This window comes from Pogona vitticeps, chromosome 1 (assembly GCF_051106095.1).
Source record: "Pogona vitticeps strain Pit_001003342236 chromosome 1, PviZW2.1, whole genome shotgun sequence".
Taxonomy (NCBI): Eukaryota; Metazoa; Chordata; class Lepidosauria; order Squamata; family Agamidae; genus Pogona; species Pogona vitticeps.
The window spans coordinates 346,991,826-347,018,447 of NC_135783.1; the positions used below are offsets into that span (position 1 = coordinate 346,991,826).

Sequence of the window (26,622 nt, forward strand, 5' to 3'; positions counted from 1 at the left end):
TCTTGCAGGGCGACCAATGCCATCTTCATGCCATGATGTGCCTGGACCCAGACTGGAAAGGGTTGAGGGCATCGGTCTCCTCCAGGAGTGCCTGTAGCCAATCAGCCACCACTCTCTCCACTATCTTCCTTAAATATACTGCATGACAGACTTTTACTGAGGAAGTGGTCTGTAGTATATTAGCATCTAGGCAATGCAACTCAATTAGGTTATGGAGAGAGCTCTGGCATCTGCGTAATTCATAGTGTCTCATTTCCAGACACCACTGCCAGATCTGCAGAAGGTGTTCAAGCCAAGTTTGCTTTGGAATTATGAACCAGAGCAATACATAAATTGTGATGTACTATGAGATGGTGTGTGTGTGTGTGTGTGTGTGTGTGTGTGTGTGTGTGTGTGTGTGTGTGTGTTAAGCTGTGTGTGTGTTTGTGTGTGTGTGTGTTTGTGTGAAGCTGTGGGGTGAAGCATCTTCTAAACTGATGGAATGTATAATTTGGAAGACAATTTTATTAAAAAGGATGCTAACTTCTTATTTTCTGTGGCAAGCAAGGTTTGTACATAATGCATAAGCAAAATGTCATCATCTCACAATAGTTGAACAGTATATAAATACGAAGTGGTGAGTGTTCATTATTCATGGAAAGAGTAAGTTTCAGGGCAAAAAATTCAATGGAACGAAAATATTGATGCTAACATGCAGCAGACATCCATGTCTCCCTGTTACGCTCTCAATGAGCGGACCTTTTCCATGTGCTTCCCTGAAAGGTTTTTGGTCTAAGAAGACTGCTGGATAGCTCAGTGGTGTACGCAGAGGTTGGGAGTTTGATTCCCCACTATGGCTCCTTGGCAGGGGCTGGACTTGACAATCCATAGGGTCCCTTCCAGTTCTGCAGTTCTAAGAGGATGATGATTAAATGACTAAGTGCTCTTTTAAGGTTTAAAATAGTAACAAGTTAGACACTGAATCATTTGATGGGGTCCATTTCTGAGCAGAAACTCATTTCATTCCAATCATCATCATCATCTAAAAGATTTTTAAGTACTTTGGCATTCAATCTAATTGCAGTTTTATAATAGCTCTTTCATACATAGGCACTGGGTGCACATCTCAGATGAGTAGAGACTTGGCCTTCAGAATGTTACATTTTCAAAGGAGCTCCTTGCTTTATTAATTACATCTCACAGATAGGTTGCTATCCTGTTTATTATTGCACTGACAGCACAAATAATTTGTTTCATTGAAGGTTCGCGACTTACGTGTTGTCCTTACCAGGGAGAAGAATACTAGGAAATTATTCTCTTTTTCCCTCTAGTGGCCAATTTTGACTTAGAAATATAAAAATAATTTTAAAATAACATAATAAAAGATTACTTCCTTGCCACAGTCTGCTGTATGTTAGCATCAATATTTTGATACAAATAAAAAGGTCAGGTGATAATATAATGGATTTTTTTTACTGGAACAGTAAATGGCGGATGCCAATCCCAAGTTTCTAAAATTGCCTTTTAAAAAAGTAAAATCTTGAATTAACTCTGGTCTAGCTCCCTTCTCTCTGCAGACAGAGAATGGCTATACAACGTCACTCCTTGGTCCAGTATTCTTTGTAAAACAATTTTTAATGATCCAATAACCTAAGGAATTTGGACCAACCTTTCAAAAACAGTGTGGCTTATGTGAATAGGTTAACTACTGTTCTCTGTCTTACAGTGTACATATTGGCTTTGTATATAATGGTTGCAGCTATGATTTTTTTAAAGTCTCTAGAACTCTGTTCAGAAATTTTGTATTTTATATTATTTTATTTGTTGCTTTATTGATCTGTTGTTTTCTTGAAATTGCGATGATTAGTATGGTTTATTGTGTACATTGCCTTAAAGCTGTTGTAACTGGTTAATTGATGAAAGAAGGTAATGATAAAGATAATTGAAAAAAATCATTTTTTTTCTACACATACAAGAATATAGCATGGAAAACAATTTGTCTGTTTATATATAGAAGAATTCTCCTAGTATCTTTTGGAAGACATAGCTTTCCCTCTACTTCTGTAATGTTCTTTTTCCTCATGGAGAGTTTCCTATTACCCTGTTTCCCCAAAAATAAGCCAGGGCCTTATATCAATTTTTGCTCCAAAAAACTCATTAGGGCTTATTTTCAAGGGATTTTTTTCTCTCCCATGTACAACAATCTACGTTTATTCAAATACAGCCATGTCATTTTCTTCAGGTTGCTACACAATGGTGGAAGGCAGGGTTTCACTTAACTGGGGCTTATTTTTGGGGTAGGGCTTATATTACGAGCACCCTGAAAAATTGTACTAGGGCTTATTTTCAGGTTAGGTCTTATTTTAGGGGGGAAAGGGTATGCAAAAATAATTAGTGCTTTTACCCTTCTCTTCTCTAGATTATTTTAAAAGCGCTTCTAATTCATTCAAAAGTGCAGATCAATAGAAAGAAAAATCAGAGAGGAGAGATGAAATCCTACATTAAATGTGCATTTTCTATTTGGCTAACTCATACACAGAGATACGCTGTTGTAAAAAAATATGTATATTAAAAAATCAATTTCCATTTTCAAAATACATTTCAATAGAGCAGTTTCTTCCACTCCTTTTCCATTCAGGATTTTCTGGCGCAGGGAATCCACAAATATCTTTATCTGCCTTTTACTAAAGGTACACTGCAGCCACTGATAGCTTCCTCTTGTTGGAGTTTTATTTAGTTATTTAAAATATTTCCCCCCATCTTTCTCCTTCAGAAGGACCCAAGGCAGCTTACATCTTTAAAAGACAATATTTAAGCCAAAGAACAATAAATACTATATAAGTGCTAAGAAGGATCAAATGTATTCTCGAAGGCTTTCACGGCCGGGATCTGATGGTTGTTGTGGGTTTTTCAGGCTCTTTGGCTGTGTTCTGAAGGTTGTTCTTCCTGACGTTTCGCCAGTCTCTGTGGCCGGCATCTTCAGAGGACTGGAGTAGGAACACTGTCCATGCTCTGTTGCTGTTTGTTGGATAGTTGAATATTTATAGCTGTGGGAACAGCTTTTGTCTTTTTTTTCCCCTCAGGAGATAGGGTGATCAGCGTGTTTTTTGTTGTGATAAGGAGGGAGAGATTATCTGTTACAGTGATTGATGGGTGTCGTTAGCTGGTCTTTTTTGTGGAATGATCCCTGGTCCTTGTGGCTGGGTAGAGTTCATTGACCTTTTACAGGCTGTACTTTTCAACATTGGGAGCCAGGCAGCGTTTAGTTTTAGGCCTTCTTCCGTTTCATTGAAATTCTGTTGATGTTTATGGATTTCAATGGCTTCCCTGTGCAGTCTTAAAAAAAAAAGACAAAAGCTGTTCCCACAGCTATAAATATTCAACTATCCAACAAACAGCAACAGAGCATGGACAGAGTTCCTACTCCAGTCCTCTGAAGATGCCGGCCAGAGAGACTGGCGAAACGTCAGGAAGAACAACCTTCAGAACGCGGCCAAAGAGCCCGAAAAACCCGCAACAACCATAATGATCAAATGAATACCACAGTAAAAGATGGTAAACAGAAGCACCGTCAAAACACATTCAAAGCAGCAAAGCCACAACAATCCTTTTAGAGGCCCACTCAGGCAGCCAGGCATTAAGTATTTCGCAGAAATTTCTTCAGATTCTGTTTTTCTCTGTAAACCTGGCTTATCCACCCATTCCCAAACCAGTATGTGAATTGAAACAGGATTGGCCAAAGTATGGAACCTCAGATACCCTTCCTGTCAAAAGAGAATGCTGGGAAAAATAATTCCCTTCACACACATTTTTGCAGTGGTAGGTTCTACACTTGCCCTCCTTCAAAATCCCACTAAGATGAAACCGAGAACAGCCAGTTCAACTATTTCATAGTTGGTGCTGCTTTCCAGGGCTTGTATGGTATCTGGATACATCCCACGGGTGGGGAGGGGAATATCGGTCCGTTGCTCTAGATCAGTGGTTCTTAACCCCTTGAGCCATTGAGGAAGTTATCATCGCCCCCCTCTTATTTCTTATTATATCTTATTTATTTATTTATTTGTTTGTTTGTTTGTTTATTTAAGACACTTAAATCCAATAACCCCTGAAAACAAAATTCAATTCCAAGAAAATGAAATGGCCCCAAAAAGTAACATTTAATGATTTAGTTGCAAGCGAATTTTAAGACTCAAAAAGAAATATAAAAAGGGCATAAAATGCAGGAACTAAAAATTTCAAGACGAAAACTGTGAAACTAAATTAAGATTGGAGGAAAATATATATTCATGCACACTGTAAAAAGGCTGCAACCATCTTCACAGGTTTGGCTTGCTCCAGCGCCCCCCTACCACCCCCCTTCTGCTCCAGCGCCCCCACGCCGCCCCTTTTCGTTCTACAGCCCCCCTGAAAAATGAAATCGCCCCCTGGGGGGCATTATCGCCCAGGTTAAGAACCACTGCTCTAGATCGCCAACCTTGAGTCTTTGGGTGTTCTTGGGCTAAAATTCCCGGAAGCCTATACCGCTAGCTGTGCTGGCCAGGATTTCTAGGAAATTTAATCCAAGACTGTCCGGGGACCCAAGGTTGGGAAGAAAAGCTCTATAAAATACTCAGCAGGGACGCGTTGGCACTGTGACTGTGCACCAAGCGACATGATTGGCTCAGAGGCAGAGCTTCTGTGTAGGCAAAATGAGGCAATCATTTGCATTTATTATTAAACCGAGCCCTTAAAACATTGAACAGCTAAATCTTGGCATGTCTTAAAAAATGAAGAGGGAAAGAAATCTGAAATGCGCATTTTGTGCTTCTTGAAAATGTTGGCGCTCTATAGAAGTTTCAACCCCTGCAAAAAACGGGAGCTGAAAATGCCTCCTGCTTCTCTTCATACATAGATGATAAGGCTCCAGCAGAGAACTAAGTAGCTTTCGCATTCTGCCTGCTGACAGCTCTTCCATCACCAGAAAACTTCCAGATTCTTTCCCACAGCAGAAGTTGGCTCAAGGCAAGGCATCAACTCAAACCAGCCGTGTCTTGACTTCTTTGGAATCAGCAGAGGTTTCTATACGAGCTCCCGGAATTCACTGAGCAGCAACCCACCTGGCAGCTGCAGCCCAAAAATACAGATCTGCCCATCTCTAAGATGGAACCCACGGCTGAAATCCTCTTGCATTGCTACGCAAAAGGTGTAAGCTGCTTCAAGAGAAGCTCTGTAATGCCTCGGCCAATGAAATGTTCCACGGGGCATGAAAGCTAGCCTGTTTGACAAATCTTAGTGGTTGGAAAAAAAGGTGTGACCCACCCTTATTTTCACAGGATTGTCCCAAAAGATAATTTAACAAGCTCTGCGTGCGTGGCTTAGAAGTGTGACTTTTCTTTTTCTTGGCTGGTTTTGCTGGTTGATATATTCTCCCTAGTTTGACTCTTTCTCAGTGTGTCTTGCTCTATCAAGAATATAGGTTGCTTCCAGCATCACAGGGACCTGCGCCTACGGGCTTGCATTTAAACCATGGACGGGCGGATTGCTATTTTCCCACTGCTGGTGTCCCTTACATTTATGTGAGCGAGGGTCAGCAGGCACAGCACTGTAATTACCCTCCTGTGGTCCTCCTACCCCGAACATTGTTGTTAACCGAAGCATTTTTGTTACTGATTAAGATCTCAAATGCCACTCTGACACATCGATTTAAAGGCCTTCATTATTTCCTTCAGCTTTTGAAGAGGAGGCGGTCTCCGACAAAGAGGTTAATTGCCACCCAATGGAGCTACACTAATGTTTTATTAAGGAGAGAAAGAGGGAGTGGAGAGGGGTTGAGGAGAGACAGACAGGAAACCTGTCATAGTTGTCTTTTTGGCAAAGAAGACCTGCTAATAAGAAAGCCGATGGAACCTGGCTCCTGAACCAGCCTTAAAAATAGCGGAATGAGTTCCAGAACTTTTTTTTAAAAAACTTTAGCTTCCCTGCCCCCCCCCTTTTTTTGAGAAAATAAAGATGGTGTCACCTGCTTCTCCTGGTGATGACATGTTTGAGGAAAAAATGGAACGTCATCACTGGGAAAAGTGGGTGTTGCAACAATCTGCTAAAAGAGGGTCTTTCATCTCATAGTGGCTATGGGATTCTGGCACCTGTAGCCCGAAAAAGTAATTTTCTCCATTCTCTAACATCTTCTGATCTGATCAGTAGCAGCTCACAGAGGCAAGAGGGGTTTGGCATTACATGCTGCCCGATCCATGGAGCTAGAGATGTTGTAGATGGAACCAGGCAACTTCTGGAGATGAAGGGAATGCTGTAGTAGTAAGCCACACTCAGTTTTCAAACTTCCCCTCTCTGTAGTGATGAGGAGTTTCTATCATTCCCATACAGTTAGCACTGGAGCATCAGTAGCAAGGCCATGACTACAAACACCGTCGTCGTTTAGTCGTGTCCGACTCTTCGTGACCCCATGGACCAGAGCACGCCAGGCCTTCCTATCTTCCACTACTTCCCATAGTTGTGTCAAATTCATCTTGGTCACTTCGATGACACTGTCCAGCCATCTCATCCTCTGTCGTCCCCTTCTCCTCTTGCCGTCACACTTTCCCAACATCAAGGTCCTCTCCAAGGAGTCCTGTCCTCTCATGAGACGGCCAAAGTACTGGAGCCTCATCTTCAGGATCTGTCCTTCCAGTGAGCACTCAGGGTTGATTTCGTTTAGAATGGATAGGTTTGTTCTCCTTGCAGTCCAGGGGAACCTCAAGAGCCTCCCCCAGCACCACAACTCAAAGGTACCAATTCCTCAGCGGTCTGCCTTCTTCATGGTCCAGCTCTCACCTCCATACATCACGACAGGAAAAACCATAGCTTTGACTATTTGGACCTCTGTTGGCAAACACCAGATGCTTCCTTTTATGGGAAGAAGAAGAAAAAGATTAGAGATGACTCTCTAATCCAAAGTAACATTTGGTACCGGCTGAGACACATTACAAGGAGTGGGGCACCTTATCTTGAGACTGAACACATTTGGACAGCTTACTGGACAATTTGAAGAAAACACCATGTGCACAGTACAAAGTGAACTGCATAAAATGGGAATGGCTAAAATTCTGTAGTTCAACAAAAATGCACAGACACTTTAGCCAATTGCCAGAATCCTACTGGCATCCTTGTATAGTTTCATTCATATGCTTTAGTGAATTGCTGCTGATTCATGGGGTGCAAGGGTGTGTCTCAGTTGCCCAATAGGGCAGGCGACCAGACAGACAATTAAGTCATGCCCCCACACCTTGTCAATTAGTTCAGCATTTTATGCAATTCTTATGCAAATGGCCAACATGGTGAAAATAAGGCAAAACATTTGTTTCTTTAAAATATTTTTACCCTGCCTTTCTCCTAAAAAAGAATCCACATCATTTTTACATCATTAAAAAAGATTATAATGAAAGCCAAAAACAGTAAGTTATTTGAATATTAAGAATATTCTCATACTTCCTAACTGTTAGAGCAGTACGACAGTGGTACCATATGGCCCCTTTGCTGGGTATTTTTAAAAGCCAATTAAAAACCTGGCTATATAAACAAGCCTTCCCTCCGGACACTATTTGATCTATCTTCTTGTTTTTCCATGTTGAATGACTTTTTATTTTTGACAGTGATGTTATTTTAATTGTTTCTTTTTTTATGATGTACGCCACCCAGAGTAGTCAAATGACTAGATGGGTGGGATATAAATATAATATTTAAATTAATAAATTAATAAATAAATAGTTGTTGTGGCTTTTTCGGGCTCTTTGGCCACGTTCTGAAGGTTGTTCTTCCTAACGTTTCACCAGTCTCTGTGGCCGGCGTCTTCAGAGGCCAGCAAGGGGATGTGATGTTGCTGTGGGTTAAACCGCAGAAGCCTCTGTGCTGCAAGGTCAGAAGACCAGCCGTCGTAAGATCGAATCCACGTGACGGAGTGAACTCCCGTCCCTTGTCCCAGCTCCTTGCCAACCTAGCCGTTCGGAAGCATGTAAAAATATGAGTAGATAAATAGAAACCACCTCGGTGGGAAGGTCACAGCATTCCATGTCTAGTCGCGCTGGCCACATGAGCACGGAAACTGTCTTCAGACAAACGCTGGCTCTGCAGCTTGGAGACGGGGATGAGCACCGCACCCTAGAGTCGGACATGACTCGACTAAATGTCAAGGGGAACCTTTACTTTTACCTTTTAGGGACAACCAATACACCCTTTCCCTTTCCTCTTATACAATGCCTCAGCTGCTGTCCCACACCATCCCTCTCCCTGCCCAGAACCATTCTGAGGGCTGCTCCCTGACTCACTCCATATGAAAGCCCATCCCTCCACAAGCATACAAAAACCCAAGTCAACACTTTCTCCTCAGAAATACATACATTAAGCTAAATGCTTAGAAATATGTACAGATTTCCATTCAGGAAAAGAACTCCCAAGTTTCTGATCTATGAGCAAAGACAGGAAGGAAGTATGACTGGAATTCAAGAAATGCAAGAAAAAAACAGAGCAATCCTCACACCCCTACTTCTGGGCCAAGGAAATAAAATCCACTTCTATTCCATGCCTGCCACAGTTTTATTTGTTGTTGTTTAGTCGTTAAGTCATGTCTGACTCTTCGTGACCCCAGGGACCAGAGCACGCCAGGCCCTCCTGTCTTCCACTGCCTCCCGGAGTTGGGTCAAATTCATGTTGGTCGCTTCGATGACCCTGTCCAACCATCTCATTCTCTGTCGTCCCCTTCTCCCCTTGCCTTCACACTTTCCTAGCATCAGGGTCTTTTCCAGGGAGTCTTCTCTTCTCATGAGATGGCCAAAGTATTGGCCATCTCATACAAGTTTTATTTTACTTGTATGTTAATTGCATTCATCCAGCTTTTCTACGTATAAAGTACAGTAGGACTCTGATATCCGTGGGGTGTTGGTTCCCCCCTACCCCATGGATGCCGAGAATGGCAGATATGCAAACCCTATATATATCCTGTTTTCCCAAAAATAAGATAGGGTCTTATATTAAATTTTGGTGCAAAAAACACATTAGGGCTTATTATCAGGGGATATTTTATTTTTTTCCCCATGTACAACAATCTACATTTATTCAAATGCAGTTCTGTCATCTTCTTCTGGTTGCTGCACAATGGTGGAGGATGGGGCTTCACTTAAAGGGGGCTTATTTTGGGGATAGGGCTTATATTAGGAGCATCCTGAAAAATCCTACTAGGGCTTATTTTCAGGGAAACAAGGTAGCATAGTCTCTGGTTCCCTCTGGTGGCCAATTCTGGCATTATACCTTGGAAAGATGTGTTTCTTAGTTTTTTTAATTTAATGTTTTCAGGCAGTGGAGAATCCTGTGGATACAGTAGTCCTACTGTACTCAGATGGCAAGGCACATAACAGTCTGGATAATCTCATGGGGTCCTTCCCCAGGAGGTACAGTTGGGATTCAGACCCCCCCAACCTCTGATAGCTGGGTGCTCCATTCTGTGAGTTAAACCCCTACAACTTCACTCCTAGCTCACCTGCTTTCTAACAGGCTCAAGATAGCACACATGGCTTTCCTTACCACTCCAGCTAGTCCTAACAAGAACCCTGGGAGGTTCCAATCAGCTCTGTGCTTTTAGAGTAAATTGTCCCAAAGAGGTTGCACAGAGAATGCTTTTTTAAAAACCTGTAATTCCCCATCAGGAGAGGGGTTGAGTTGCATCTGGGTGGCATCTCTGTGTAACATACCGCTTTATCCAACTTCCATTGCTTAACACATTGCGTATCCTTGCTCTGAAATCTTTTTTATTAGTGAATCTCTCCCCTCAAGAAATTTCTTCTTAGTGGTTCTCCTGTGAAAAGTTCTGCAAATTTCTTCACATGCAGAATGGGAGGGGGAAAAAAACTTGAGGGTAAAAAATGTATGAGAGATGAAAACTGACAGTTTCATCCATCCAGGCCCAGGGCTATGAGGGCTTAACTCTTTAATACGGTGGCTTTGAAGCCCTGTGTATTCAACTGTGTTAGATCTGAATAAAGATGAAAGGAATACTTGCAAATGTTGTCACTTTTGATGAAAAAGGGTGTCGTGACACATTGAGACACCTGTTCATAAAACTGTCAAATGCTAGGAGATTTTTCACTGCTGGATGAGAGTGAAAACACTCAGATTTTTATTTGCCAGCAGCTTTTTTTAGCCTGAAAAGAGAAATGAAGAAAAGAAAAAATAAAAGAAAAAAGATTGAAACAAAGCTGGGAAAGGGGGGGGGGGAGTGGGTTTTGTACTAAAAAACATATATATTTACATGGAACCATGCATTTTTGCAGAAAATGCTCATATTTTGCACAATGTGTGAGGATTTAATGCAAAATACAACTTAAAGTGCAAAATTAAGGTGTTGTGGACAAAATGCTTTTGCAATTTTTCATTGTTGCAAAATAGTTCCGTATTTTTGAAAATTGAAAGAAAGCTCTTGCAATATTGTCCAGCCAGGAGAAAACCTTTGGTGTTTTTTATTATCATTCATGAGAACAAAATAGTGAAGATTCACATTTTGGAACTGCAATGTCTGTTTTTCTCCTCTCTTATATTTGTTACCTATAAAGCAGGCCAGTATAGTATGGTTCTTTATATATAGGGGAACAACAGTAGCTATTGCATTTGGCCAGTAGAGAGAGGTGGGAAATTTGTTTCAGATGTTCAAAAATGTCACAGAGGAATTCATTTTGGGATGAGAAAAAAAACTTGAAGGTTTATAAAGATTGAATGCTTGAGACGGGGAAATAGAATAATTAATAGACCAGCATGTAGAGAGAGATAGAGACCTTACGATATAGCAAATGTTAGCCATTCGAAAAGAAAAGAGAAAACAAATTAGGAGAGGAAGAGTTAATTGAAATACATGTAGTAAAACCTGGATTATTCATTTCATCCAGGGGAAATGGCTTCAGGGTGACTTAATTTTGGGAGCTTTCCAAACTCCTGCTACTGGAAACAGTTTGCCAAAATTTGCTAATCACATATACAGGACAGAAAGAACTTAAGGTTTAAAAAAAAAATTGGAAGGCAGGAGAAAGTGAAATTGGCAGGTCTTCTTGTCTCTACACTGCCGTCCCCAGGCGCACAGCACCGTCCTTCCAGCTATGTCCCTTAAGACCCAATGAAGGACATCTCCCTCTTTGGCCAACTTTGCCATTCATCCTCTTTGCAACAATCTCGCCAGGCCTTCACTCAGAGCTGGTTTTCCAGCTTCCAATCTCTTTAATGCCGAACGTCACTAGAAAGCAATTAGTTTGATTTATGAGCCCAGAGGAGACAGTTTGATGTCAAAAGCAAACACAGAACCTAGTGAATAACTCCCTGCTTTGTTTGTGTAATACGTTGGCTTCGTGCCCTTCTTTGTTGGGGGGTCAGGTGACACATTACTTCGGAGTTTCCAGATGGGCTGTTGTCTAAGTTTGCAGCTTGTTGTAGTAAAACCAACAGTCTCCTGGAACCTTCAAGATTACCAAGATGTATTGGATGGAAGCTTTTATGGATTGTTGCGCATTTCTTAAGATATACTTAAAGATGTGAAACTTTGAAGGTGCATCTGATAAATTTATTTATTTTTATTTATTTATTTATTGTATTTATACCCCGCCTATCTAGTCATTTCGACCACTCTAGGCGGCTTACAACATAAAGGATAACAAGTTCAAGAAAAATTTATAACAATTAATTAATTAAATGATTCAGCAAGATGGGAAAAATATAAAATTAATCAAATAAAGAGAAAAAGAATAAAAAAGGAAAGAGGACAGGAATTAACTGGAAGTGGGCTGTAGTCCAAGAACGCTTATGGCAAATAAAATTAGTATGTCATTAGAGTACTTCAAGATTCTCATGGGTGTTTCAATAGCTCAGCAGTTGCACGCACTCCCCCACCAAAAAATCAGAGCTATCTTGCTACATATGCTCTTGCTGGTCTTGGATGCTGGTCTTGGATGGTTTTTTTTCTCATTTATTTTAAAATCCCGTGCTTGAAGTTTGTAATTTAGATGTTAATCAATGCATCCATGGCTACAAAACGTTTTGAGATATACAGCCAGTCAAGTCCCATTTCAGCTTTTATGAGTGAGTCATATAGGTCTGCTGGATAGCTCAGTGGCTTAGGCATCTGGCTATGTGGAGCCAGATGTTGGAAGTTCAGTTCCCTACTGTGATTTCTTGACAGGACCTGGATCCATAGGGTCCCTTCCAGTTCTGCAGTTCTATGATGCTGATCTCGGTTGTATATAAAATATGAAAAGCTAAATCCACTTATTCATTCCAGCTAGAACAATCTATCAGTTCCAGTGGCCAGAATCCTACTGCTTACATACACTGATCTAAGTACAGCAGCTTATTGACAGATTACCACTAATTCAGAATTTGCTGCTTGCATTCCTCATTGGGCGCCAGTTGCATGACTTGGTCTGTGATGAGAAATACAACTGGTGCCACCCTAGTAATTTGCTGCTGCAGTTTAGAGTCTTGCACTAATGCTGATGTATGTAAGCCATAAGATCTAAGTCATAAGAATTCTGGCAATGGGACATCATTAAGTCAACATTTACAGATGCTCCATTGTAATAGGTTCTCCTTTATTTTTCTGACCGTGCATGTGGTTTTAATAAGTACGAAAAGTGTCCTGTTGATTCAGTTGGTTTCCTCAAGGGATGTAAATTGTCACATGCTGCATTCTTCTCAGTGATAAGGATGGAGGAATTTGCTCAATACTGTTCTCCCTGTGGTGCCCATTCTTATTTATTTTTCAAAATGGCACAGTTACTGTAGAATTAGGACAGTGTTTCCTTTCCGTCATGGAAATGAATGATTCTGAAGCTTTGGAAGCTTGTTGTTTGCCTCTTTCTTTACAAGAATCACCTTAGAGCTTCCGCATTGGAAGGGACCCTAGAGATCATCAAGTCCAGCCCTGTCAAGGAGGCAGAGTGAGGAATCGAACTCCTAGCCTGTGGCTCTGCAGCCCAAAATCTAAACCACAACCCGTCAGTCTTTACTGTGCTCGCTGTCAGTGTCCAGGCCTTTCTTCTCAAGTGGAAAAGTTCTGTGCAGATATAGTACTTTATGCAAATTTGAGGGTGGGGCTTTATGGGGAAGACAGCATGTGGCCTCCTGATTGGCTGGAGGTGAGGAATCTTTTGAAGAGAATCAATGACATGTCTCATTGATTCTGGAAAGCTTAAAACAAGAGAAGGAACTAAGTGAGTATTAGTCATATCCCTACCTAGTCCATTCTAACTGGGACCAACACTTGGATCTAGCTGCTTGAAAGCAACATCAGTCTAGGTTAGATGGGAATCAACAAGTGGTGAATTACTTGCCACTTCCAAAGCTCAGCCAATCAGATCAGGAAAGGATAGGATTTACTGGCCCACTGGGGTTTATTTATTAGGAATAAAATGTATTTATTGGGGGCTGATACACCCCACTGGTTCCAGACCGGTATGCTGGAGTCTCATCTAGGAACATAGCTTGCGGTAGACGTTTGCTTCTGAAGCCTTCTGGTTAGATTGCTGCCAGAGATTTGCGATGGAGGGCAATTTTTGATTTACAACCATCCAAGAGAGAAACCTGAGTCTCTTGCTGAGTCTACAATTATAATTCTTCCAGGAAATCTTATTTCCCCTTTGGAAACTATGAATTATAATTCTGGCATCTTCCAGTTTATTGAATGGAATGTTAAATAAATAGTACCGGTGCAAATGGAGAAATATCTGAGGATCAGATTGCTCTCATGCAAATCATGCAAAGTTAGGGCAGAAACACTGGGTGGCAGGTGGGAGGGGAGCCAGGGCAATAAAGGATGTGTGGCAGACAAGACTCTCTTTTCCAAGACAGGGGAATAGCAACAAGGGCTGGGAGACCGTCCCACCTTCTGGAGTTGCTGCTGAAACTGTTGGCCACATACTGCATAAACAGATCAGGGATTTAGGTGAAATCTCCATTCCTTTGTATTGAGCCCCAAAATCCAATTGGGAAGCAATGAAGTTAAGATAATATAGGTACTGTGCTTGGGAATCAACAAGCTGCCATGTGAACTTTACTAGAAGTGTGCAGGTGTTTGTTTTGGACTACAACTCCCAGACTTCTCCAGACTCTTGCACATTATTGAAAAGTCTGAAAAGTTACTTCTTTGGATTGTAACTCCCAGGAGCCCCATAGCTAGCATAACCAGGGAGGACTGAGCAGGGAGTCTACTGGTCTAATGTGAAGAACTGCTGGGTAGCTCAGTGGTTTAGGTGTCCAGCTGTGGAGCCCAAGGTTGAGAGTTTGGTTGACAGGGGTGGCTGGACTCAATGATCCATAGCTCTGCAGCTCTAAAATGATGATGATGATGATGATGATGATGATGATGATGATGATGATGATGATGATGATGTTGTTGTTGAAGGAAAGCAGTCCTCCATTTGAAAGGCAGTCATCCTTTTTTGTTGTTGTGGGTTTTTCGGGCTCCTTCACAGTGTTCTGAACGTTTCGCCAGTCTCTGTGGCCAGCATCTTCAGAGGACAACACTCTGTGCTCTGGTGCAGTTTGTTTGGGAGTTGAGTATTTATGGCTGTGAGATCAGCTTTTGTCCTTTTCAGGAGATGAATGATTATGGTGATCAGTGTGTTTTTGTTGTGGGTGTATTGTTGTGATAAGAGGGATAACAATACACCCACAACAAAAACACACTGATCACCATAATCACTCATCTCCTGAAAAGGACAAAAGCTGATCTCACAAACATAAATACTCAACTCCCAAACAAACTGCACCAGAGCACAGAGTGCTACTCCTGTCCTCTGAAGATGCCGGCCACAGAGACTGGTGAAACGTTAGGAAGAACCACCTTCAGATCACGGCCAAAGAGCCAGAAAAACCCACAACAACCATCAGATCCCGGCCGTGAATACAAGTCGTCCTTTTGTTTCCTGCTTTGCTGGAAAGATGTTCCTCTGTTTGAAGCCAGCCAAGGCCCCTTGAAAGATAAGAGAAAAGTCAAGGATCTTGAAGTTGCTCATCCACATCATGGAGCATCTGTCCTGCAGACACCACAGGAACATGGATCACCCAGCCACAACCTTCCCTATCCAAATGAGATGAACTGTAATTTTCTCTAAATTATAAAAAATCATTTCTAATTTTGTATTTGTGTGCATAAATTAACCTACCCCATTTTATGATAACCAGCCTTCTTTTAAAATCCCTTTCAGGGATACAAAGCCTCCTTTTTGGGCTGAAGTGGGAAGCTATAGACCCTGCAAATTACACTTTCCAAACTCTGTTGTCATTTGGCAGTAGAAGGCTGGTGGTGCCTTCTCCAGAATCCGGGGGATTAGAGGAGAGTCCAAAGGAAAGTAGGAGCAAGAGTCAGGAGGAGAACATTATTGTGCAGCTCCATTGATCGCTGGCAAGTGGAAGCATGTTACCTTCATTAGACTAAATGAACAAGAAGGCTGGAAGGACAGGGCCTTTCCCCCCACCTCCGTGTCCTGCCAAGCCGCTGCACAAGAAGTCATTTTGAGAATGGCTCATTGATTTGAAGGAATGGCCGATTTAGCAGAATAGGAGGGGGGGCGGGAAGGTTAAGTTCCCCCAAGGCTAGGATGATTCTGTGCTTCTGCGTTTGCTTGAGTAGCCAGAGGTGTCCTGAGCTGAGGCCGCTTTTTGAGCCATCTCTTGGCAAAGGGTCCTGATGAATGTGTTCAAGCAGCTCAAACATTAAATGAGTGCGGTGAAAAATGTTCCTTTCTGCATGAAGAAGTTAACTGCATTTAACAGCTCTCCCAAAACTAGGGAAGGAGAGAGCCTCGGGGCTGAGAAGATGCGGAGCCCAAAGTCCAACTGAAGAATGGCAAGAACTACTAATTAGGTCCACCTCTATGAAGTGCAGAATAGGTACCCTACTCTTTTCTGTATTAGTCTGTAGCCTTCTGCAGCAAAAGTAGTCAAGGACTAGGAAGTTTTGTTTCATGTGGGTTTTTACAGAGGCTAGCCCACTTTCTCAGGTGATGTAGGTCAGTGGTGGGGTGTCTTCTTCTTTGAGCTTCAACTTCTAGTGCTTGGTCCAATCCCAGCATCTCCTGGTGGAGCTTGGAAAGAACCCTATCTGAATCTCTGAAGAAGTGCTGTTCAGTCACTGGGCTTTGAGTAACTAGCCATATCCTGAGTCATGAGGCTGACTCAGTAGAAGACACCTTCCTCTATTTGTAGTACTGCTAGATCCGAATCCAACATTCAAAAAGTGAGTGTTTTGGACTACAGTTCCCTAGCATTCCCCACGTGGTGGTGCTGCGGGTTAAACCGCAGAAGCCTCTGTGCTGCAAGGTCGGAAGACCAGCAGTTGTAAGTGTCAGTATTTGGCGACAGGAAAATGCGCAGAGTTAATTGAAGACACTTACACGTTCTTCTTCTTTAGCAAGACGGGTGTATTTACAATATTTACAAGTATATACAGGCTGGCATCACATCAGAATGGCAGGAAATCATTAAACAAACCGGCATAGAGGATAGCAGCAAATGATGGAGAGAGAAGAGAAAGCTATGAAGACACTGTTCACTTATATACATATACAAGGCTTCTTTAGTCCAATTAGAAGACACATTACTTCATCTTCTGCACCTGGGTGTCTTCTCATTTTCAGACATTGCATCATCTTCTCAGCAATCACAGTGACTCAGCATACACACATCTGTTCACAATGGCAGCTCATTAATAACACATTTATCCAGGTTCAGGCCTATAAAAATTACAATATCCTGACAGTTAGAATGACTCCACGTGGCAGAGTGAGCTCCCATCACTTGTCCCAGCTCCTGCCAACCTAGCAGTTTGAAAGCATGTAAAAATGCAAGTAGGTAAATAGGTACCACCTCGGTGGGAAGGTCATGGCGTTCCGTGTCTAGTCGTGCTGGCCACATGACCACGGAAACTGTCTTTGGACAAACGCTGGCTCTATGGCTTGGAAACAGGGATGAGCATCGCACCCTATAGTCGGACGTGACTGGACTAAATGTCAAGGGGAACCTTTACCTTACCTCCCTAGCACTCCCAGCCAGCATCTAGCCAAGTAGCTCCTTCAATCCTGCTCTTGATTAATTGACTAGGTCAATATCATAGAGCACATTTTCATGAACGGCTGGATAGCTCAGTGGTTTAGGTCTCTGGTTGCAGAACCAGAGGCTGGGAGTTCGATTCCCCGCTGTCCCTCCTTGACAGGAGCTGGACACCATGATCCACAGGGTCCCTTCCAGCTCTGCAGTTCTCAGATGATGATGATGATGATGATGATGATGATGATGATGATGATGATGATGATTATTATCGTCATTGTCGTCGTCGTTGTCGCCGCCGCCGCCGCCGTCGTTTTTGTAAGAAAAGGGAAGGAAACTGGGAACTGTAGTTATATTGTACTAAGATGGAGTCTGTTAGGTTCTGTGTCAGATGAATTTAAAAGAGATGTTTTTCAGGAGCTTGTTGTGCAGAGTTGTTTGCCTGATTCACAAGGTTGGACAGTCCAGGAAAAGGAGACGAAACAACAGACCACTAACTAGGAGAAGAGAAGACACCTGGAGCCTGAATCATGAGAATTTTTTTTGGGGGGGGTGATTGGAGTGTTTTGAATTACGCCTACTTGGACTTAATTGGTTGACAGCTTGAAAGAGTAATTAGGAAGGAGGTCCTAAAGAGATGTAAAATGAGAGGGTTTGGGTATGTGGAAAAAGGTTTGGTGAATGCTGTAGAATGGGAGACACAGAGGCTTGTTTTTCTTTTACCAAAGAAGGGGGGAGAATAGCACAGCTTCTAGATGCCAACATGTAGGGACAGAGAGCAAAGATGATGATCTAGCTGTTTTTATTTTAATTAGAAATTGCAGGTTTATTTAAACATTGTAACAGATGGATATGCTCAATGCTTTCAGGCTATAACTGCATGCTGATGAATCTACTTTATTTCCTTAATAAAACAAATACAATTCTTCAACAAGGATCTAGTCTCTTGATACAGCAGGACTATCTAAATCCAGTGTGGATGAAAGAGAAATAATGGTTGCTACTGCAAGTTAAAAGGCCCTACTGTCCTACTTTGCAAGACGGGTGTGCGTTCTAAGGAAGCACATAGTCCATGGTTTATTGCTTTGGAAGCAGTAAGATTCAGGCTTGCCTATGGAGCTTACTACGCACTTCTGAGGCCTAAAGGACCTATCTCAGGAAATAAAGGTGGAGCAAATCATTGACTGCGATCATTGTCTCTTTAGGAAGACGCGAGCGTTACAATTATCATCATCAACAACAAAAAAGACATCTCTGATGTTATTGGAGAAGCATTTTCCCCCCAATAAAAATAATATATTAATTAGGTATTTTTTTTATGTGTGTGGTCAGAAAAACTGTAGGAAGCTTTCTGCTTTCTCTGTTCTCATACAAGATACAAAGCCCTTTTATTTCTGATTCAGGCTAAAAGGCAACTGAACAGGAAGGGATGAGAACAGAATTTTCCAGCGTACAGAGACTTTCCATTCGAGGGAAAAGACAATAGACCATGGGCTGCCTATTGCAAAATAGCTAGGCTCTATAATGAAGAATTTGTGGGAAGCTTTTTTAAAAAAATCTGAATAAGGCTGTTACTCTCCATTTATTTCATTCTCAAAGTTGTCCGTAGGTACGTATTCCTCTTTTTTAAGTTATTGCCTTAAGTTAGGGTTTTTTTTTGCATTTTATTCAACATTGCATTGTCTGAGATTTTGTTATGTATTTAGTCACTGATGTAATGATTGTTTCTAATGGTTATGTTATCAGCATGATGATTCAAACTCACAGTGACCTTTTTCAGGGATTTACAAGGATAAAATATGCAAATCTGGTTCATCCGCCTTCTGGTGGCAGCCTGGGATCACACAGCTTGCCCAAGGCTGCACAGGTGGCAGGATGCTACCAGCCACAAACACCCTCTGTGATCTCAGTTGGCAGCTCCAGCCAGTTACCCCAACCCACTGAGCCACACTGCTTCCCTGCATTTGCTATACGGATTGCTACTGCGTATGTTGAATGCTTCTTTGAAAACTCATAGTGGAAAAATAGTGGAGGATAGAAATAAGTGAACAGATACGTGCATACAGTATTTTTCCATGCAGGAGAACTATCTGCAATCCAGGTTGCGTATCCAGTTCTAACAACCAACTGATAGTAATATTTTTTAAAACGGTATTGCCTGTTTTGGAAGAATTATCTGGTATGTTCTTTTTTATGTCACAAGTGGAAAATCACTGCTGTTTGCAGTATCAGCAGATCTGGTGCAAAACTTTCTACAGTGGAATCTGAACAAAATGTATTGCTACAGTATCTATTGCTATAAACAGGACTATTACTCAAGGTTTACCAGCTCCCACCCCTCTAAAGGTTATCTTCTCTATCCAAGTCAGCAGTGAACACATCGAAAGATCAGAAACGGTCAGCTGAAAGCGTGTTCCGTCATTTCTCGCTCAAAGAGGAGGAAATAAAATATTAAAAGCTTTAATCTGATCACTATGCAGATTAATGACCTAAACTTCTGGGAATACGTCTTGACTGGCTGACCATCTGCCGTCAAAAATTCAAAATAGCTGACTAAGCTGAGATAATTCAGACAAATGTAGGAATCAGAGATGGCATACAGATAGGGCACTGCTGGCCCCAGGAACCTGCTTTTTCACCTCAGCCTGCATTTTGGAATGGGGCTCGGAAAAGGTTTTCCATCCGAGATCCTGCAAAGAGATCTGGTCCAGCCCTAGCACGGACCGTCTTGAAGAATTGCCTGCATGCTGACCTCGCATGGTTGCTGGCATCAGATCACACTTGAGCATCTCAGCCCTCTCCCTATGCAGTCTTGGGAAAGAGACAGCTTAATTTAAGCTGTCTAGCACCTTCCATCTCTAACACGCTTAACCCCTTTTTGCAATTTGCTGTCCCGTAGGGCAGCAGGGTGCGATTTAATACTCTTAGGCAGGGTTGGGCAACAAAGAAACACACAAGGCTGGATTTTGCATCCCTGGCTGCCCCCACTTAATGCAGCCTTTTTCGAAACTGGTGCTGCTGTCAGTGGAACCAAGTGGCTGAAAAGATGCAGCGCCAGAGCAGAAGCAGCAGGAGGAGCGACAGGTGTCCAGAGCCTTCCGTTCTGCCACGCAGATCGATGAGACTCTGTGGTGCCCGAGAACACTCTGACATTTTCTTGCTCTTAGTGTTTCTGCTGAACGTTGGTGGCGACCGTGATGGTGGCAGGAACTTCAGAGGCAGAGTTTGTGGTCTGATCTCAGCGTTTTTATGAGAAATTCTGTAGGTTTGAAGAAGATACTTTCCACTTCAATGTCTGAAGTTTTTTTTCCAAACTTGTATAAATAATGCTTGACCTGTAGGGATTTCAGATATCTATGCAGGCCTGACATAATGCTGAATCATCATCATCATCATTGAAAAACACCAGGCATAGTCAATCAAAATTATAAAAACATTGACTGGTATTATGTAACATCTACAAGTTTTAACCAAAAACCTATTATTATTATTATTATTATTATTATTATTATTATTATTATTATTATTATTATTATTATTATTATTATTATTATTATTATTATTATTATTATTATTATTATTATTATTATTATTATTATTATTATTATCATTATCATTATCATTATCATTATCATTATCATTATCATTATCATTATCATTATCATTATTATTGTCGTCATCGTCATCGTCATCACCGTCATCGTCATCATCATCATCACCACCACCACCACCACCAGCATCTCCTCCTCCTCCTCCTCCTCCTCCTTCTTCGGGGATATATATTTCCTTTTCTCTCTCTTTTCGCGCAGGCGTGAGCAGACAGGAAACACCCATATCTGTTTCTCAATGTGTTCCAATTTGTAATGACATTCAACAATCTATGATTAGTTTAAACTATGGTTAGTGAACAAGCGAGGATCAGAACCTGCGGCTTGTTTCAACGAAACATAGTTTAAAGTAGTAGTGGTTTTTCCTAGTTGAACATAATTACAAACCATAGGTATGTGAGTGTGACGGTGGAAATAACAGCAGGAAGTACTGGGATCATCTAAGGCTGTTTTCATAGAAACAGAGTTTGGAAAAGTTACCTTTGAGGGACTGCAGTTCCCAGAATCCTGCACCTAGCAAGGTTAAGAGCCTTGTGGCGCAGTGGTTAAACTGCTGTACTGCAACCAAAACTGTGCTCACGGCCCGGGGTTCAATCCCAGGTAGCCGGCTCAAGGTTGACTCAGCCTTCCATCCTTCTGAGGTCGGTAAAATGAGTACCCAGCTTGCGGGGGGGGGGAGGCAATGTGTAGGCTGCATAATTAACTTGTAAACCACCTAGAGAGTGCTTGAAGTGCTATGGGGTGGTATATAAACAAAAGGCTTTGCTTTTCACTTTGCTATAAGCTCTGGCTACAAGCATTATGGTCTTCATCCAAACCGGGCCACAGTATAGTTCTTTAGCAAGTCTATTTACATGAAGTGAAGTTATGACCTCGAACATGCGAAAGAGTCTCATTCTTGAGAAAAGATTATCAATCAATGGATCATGGCATCACTACATTTGTTACAGATGCTAATGAGATTTGTAAGGTCTCTGGTATGTGATGAGATGGTCTGCTGTCAAATGTATGCTGTTTGATTGGGACACTCAACTCTAAAATTTAACTGTTGCCATTGAAATGGTCCACAGCACCGTGTATTAACAAAGCTTGTGTATCTTTGAAATGCTCCAAGTCTTTGTTGTCATCCTGCAATGGACTAACAGGGTTACCCTCTTGGAAATTAGCTGACTACATTTAACAAAACTGTATCATTGGGAGACATTCGGAGATCGTAGACATATTTAAATTGATACATGTTGCACTGATGTCTACTTAGTTTGTGGTCTAAAGAATCAACTACTTAGTAGCAGCCCCCTGACTGTGAAACTGTCCCTACATGGATGGTTTCTCGGATCCCTTCTTTTCCTGGCACCAGAAAACATCTTTTTAAAGAGTTTATTGACAAACCATTGTGGACCTAACGATTAAATATTTGGCTCTATGAACAACAGATGGACACTATCATTGGCAATGCAAAATTGTTGCCTCTGCTTATTCCTAAATAACAGGTGGTGAAGATGCTTGTCAGTAAATATAACTCATCGCACGTTTTCTCATCTTCATAGGCTGGACAAAATTTGCACGGTTGACACGAGCGTTGACGAACAGCCGGAGTGTTTTGCAGCAGCTGACTCCTATGAACAAAGCTGAGGTGGTCCATAAACATTCAAGGCTAGCTGAAGTAAGTAACCACGGTTACTTCCTGTTATAGGCATTTGTCACCATATAAAGGGAAATGGGAAGGAGTGGTAGAGGGTGGAGGGACTTATAAGGAGAGAGGCTGTGAAACAGTGGAGCTTGGGGATGACCGTGTCATAAACCCGGATAATTTGCTTTGGGTTTCTATCCAAACTTTATAGGAGCTCTCCAAAGTATATTCCCAAAATATGTTCAGGACCTTGGATAGCTCCTTTAATGTAAAGAGTACAGCTTGGAGCTGATTCACTCCCTCTCCACCCCAATATAGTCAATATCTTGTCCTGGTGGTTGCTTGGGGAGTCTGCAGACCAACAGGGTTGGGTCAGGAAGAACTAGGGGGTTCTGTAATCACCATCAGAATTGTGACATATCTCAGCTTAGAAGTACAAAATGCCTTATTTTCGATTTAATTTGAAACAAGTCAGTTTATCCAAAATTATTCTGAATTCTTCACTGGTCTCTGCATTTGCACTAAAGTAATTGTGGTCGTGTGTGTTTTGCTTAAGGTTCTTCAGCTGGGTTCAGATATTCTTCCACAATACAAGCAAGAAGCCCCAAAGACTCCACCACATATAATTTTACACTACTGTGCTTTTAAAACCACATGGGACTGGGTCATCTTGATTCTCACCTTCTACACAGCCATTATGGTTCCTTACAATGTGTCCTTCAAAACGAAGCAGAACAACATTGCATGGTTGGTCTTGGACAGTGTGGTCGACGTCATTTTCCTGGTGGACATAGTCTTAAATTTTCACACCACCTTTGTTGGACCTGGCGGAGAAGTCATCTCTGATCCCAAACTCATCAGGATGAACTACCTGAAAACCTGGTTTGTGATAGACCTCTTGTCATGTTTACCTTATGACATCATCAATGCCTTTGAGAATGTGGATGAGGTAAGGAGTTTCTCCTTCATTTGTCCTGGACCGATTCATAGTTACTGCATTCGGTTGTGATTTTGCTCCTGTAAGTCACAAACAAATCTGGGATTACTTTAGAACATAAAAAGACTTCTGCTGAATAAGATAGAAGGGTCAACTTGTCCAGAAATTCTGTCCCCATGGTAGATGATCAGCTGTCTATAGGAAGCCTACAAAGATGTGATGACTGCAATACCTTGTTCCTTATGTTTCTGAGCACCTGATACACAGAGGTCCGTAGCCTCTAATACCTGGGGCAAGATGCAGCTATCATGATGAGTGCCCCATGATTCATTTTTTCCCTTGCCTTCTTCATCCCATGCACATGCTCGCATTAAACAATACATGCAATTTTCATAGTATAATGAGATATTTGGAAGGACCACTTTGATGACCTTTTTGTTTTAACCGCCTAAATAATTTGCCATTATTTGCAACCTTGACCAAATCACACTCATTCCTAAGTCCAAGTAATTTATAGACTAGTTACAAAGCACTGATCGCAATACACTATTATCCTTCTCTCCACTGTTCCACTGAAGATCCATTCCTTCATAGTTTCTGCATTTTAGCCTTTAGATGGGAGAACCAGCATAGTGTAGTAGTGGACAGTGTGTTGGGCTAGGACTCAAGAGGCCTGGATTCAAATCCTTGCTTGTCCATGGAAACTGACTGTAGTATGGTATTAGGAAAACCACTGCTTAAATACAGTATTTCACATACTTTGGAAACTCTGTGAAAGTTGCAATAATAAAATCAGAATCATAGAAAGGTGAAGTTGGAAGGGGTGTACAAGGCCATCAAGTCCAAACCCCTGCTCAACCCAGGAATACAACCAAAGCATATCTGCTAGGTGATTATCCAAGTTTTTCTTGAATGCCTCCAATGTTGGAGCACTCACCAACTCCCAAGGTAACTGGTTCTACTGTCGCACTGCTCTAACAGGAAGTTTTTCTTGAGATTCAACTGAAATCTGGCTTCCTTTAATTTGAGCCCATGGTTGCGTGTCCTGTACTCTGGGATGATCGAGAACAGATCTTGCCCCTCCTCTGTATGACAGCCTTTCAAATACTTGAAAAGTGCTATCATATCACCTCTCAGCCTTCTTTTCTCAAAGCTAAACATGCCCAATTCTTTCAGCCTTTCCTCATAAGGCTTTGTTTCCAGCCCCCTGATCATCCTTGTCGCCCTTCTCTGAACTTGTTCCAATTTGTTAGCATCCTTCTTAAATTTTGGTGTCCAGAATAAGTCAGAATTGACTTCATAGCACACAATATACACATTCTTTAAATAATTTCCTGTCTCATAGGAGGACTTCTCTTCTTTTTCCATAGGTTTGTTAGGTTTGGGTAGCTCAGTGAGTTGTGTACCTGGTGGCAGAGCCAGAGGTTGGGAATTTGTTAGGTTTGCCTAGAAGTCATGGGTGAAGGCCTTTTGAGGGTGCCTAACCATGTCCAATGCAATCAATCGGACTTAGGGGCATGCCCCAAAGAAGACTGGTTTAACACACCTAAGCAAGAGAGAGGGTGCAACTCTTCTGCCCTTTCCTTCTTAATTATTTTCTTCTGGTAAGAAGAAAAGAAAATTGAAAACATGGCGGGTGAGTGGGTGGGTGAGGAGAGTAATATATGGAAGATATATGGTTTACCTTTCAGATTTCTAGATTGAGCTGGAATTTTTAGCATGTATATGTTACTGAAACAGCGACGTCTATGTTGGCTCGGGCATGTTGTAAGAATGGCTGATGGTCAGATTCCAAAGGATCTCCTGTATGGAGAATTAGTGCAGGGAAATCGCCCCAGAGGGAGACCACAACTGCAATACAAGGATATCTGCAAGTGGAATCTGAAGGCCTTAGGAATGGACCTCAACAGATGGGAAACCCTGACATCCCGGCGTTCAGTGCATCAAGGCCTCTCTCAATTTGAAGAGACCCTTGTCCAGCAGGCCGAGGCAAAGAGGCAGTCAGGAAAGCAGCAAAATCAGGTAGCTGGACAGGGGATAGATTGTATTTGTCCTCAGTGTGGAAGGGATTGTCACTCTCAAATTGGCCTTCTCAGCCACACTAGACTCTGTTCCAAGTCCTCCATGCAGAGCATGATACCAGTCTCTTGAGACTGAAGGATGCCTATGCTATGGTGGTTGCAGGGCTGTCAGGCTTCTTAAGACCTAAAATAAACCTGGGTGGTTGAAATAACATCTAGGATTCAGGGGGGTGCCACTTACTTTGAGGGCATGATTTTTGTTGCTCCCTTTGGAGGGGGAGGGGAGGAGACTTCAGCCCACCAAAATCCATGAGAGGGCAAAAGGGTCCTGTAGACCTACAGAAGATATCCATCAAAAACTCAATGGACCTCCAGTACAACTGGATGGGGAATTGGGGAGATGGGAAGGAATCAGCTGCTTGGATAGCTCAGCGAGTTGTATATCTGGTGGCAGAGCCAGAGACTTTGATTCCTCACTGTAAATCCTGAAAGAAGAGTCAGACTGGCCAAGGCACAGTCCCAGAGCACCCCCAAGAGAAAGAGATTGGTAAATTAATTCCCACACCTAGAAAACTCTGGGAAGAGTTGCCATAAGTCAGAATCAGCTTGGGTGGTGATGATAGGAATGAATCAAGGAAATGGTGGAGGTGAGATGCATTCGGAATTTTGGGGGTCTGCAGTTGCATTTCCAGCAAATTGTACTGAATATTCAGCGTTGTTTTCCTGGATCTTTTTTTTCTGTGCTTACAGCATTTCTACAGCTTTGTTATGGGCAGGAATCTTGTTAAAGAGAGAAAAAGGCTTAATATCTAAGATCTGACCAAATAAACAAACAAAAAAGGAAGCAGTTGCAGCAGTCGCTGAAAAAGTGACGACTTTTAAATAAGCATACTGTTTAATCAATCATTCTAACACTAAAGATGTTAAGTTGGATGCCGAAGGAGCAGAAAGAATAAATATGCCAAAAAATGGCATATTCTCTTTTCAAATGAAGATACATGTTTGTCCCGTCCTAAAAGCATGAATTCATAATTTCAAGGATAGCTCTATTTTTAATGCCCACCCATGAGATCTTTACTAAATGATGTGTGTTGTTTATTAGCATCAAATCTTGTCCATTCAGGGAAACCTCCTGCTTTAGAACAGGCTGAGAAGGACGTTTAACCATCATGGCCCAGCCTGGGATGTTCTAGACTTGTGGCTGTTCTGCTGTGATCCAGACCTTGTACAAATCAGTCCTAATTGGGCTGATGCTTAGTCAGTATCTTGAGATTTTTTTTTTTCCAAATTCAGTGCATAGCCCTTTGGGGAACTCTTCCAAGAAGTTGCAATGAAGGCAAAACCAGCACCAGCAACAGAGAAATCATAGGCTGTGTCTATGCAAAGATTGTGGCATAA

At 41.9% G+C, this 26,622-nt stretch overlaps 1 protein-coding gene across 1 annotated transcript in view; it reads left to right on the top strand.

Moving 5' to 3' along the window:
• The window catches only part of KCNH5 (potassium voltage-gated channel subfamily H member 5), a 216,315-nt gene that overhangs the window by 43,694 nt on the left and 145,999 nt on the right, over positions 1-26,622 (top strand). The window contains exons 5-6 of the mRNA XM_020809805.3: positions 22,184-22,299; positions 22,823-23,215. Of these exons, the coding sequence (XP_020665464.3) occupies positions 22,184-22,299; positions 22,823-23,215 (509 nt within the window). The remainder of the gene's footprint in view (positions 1-22,183; positions 22,300-22,822; positions 23,216-26,622) is intronic.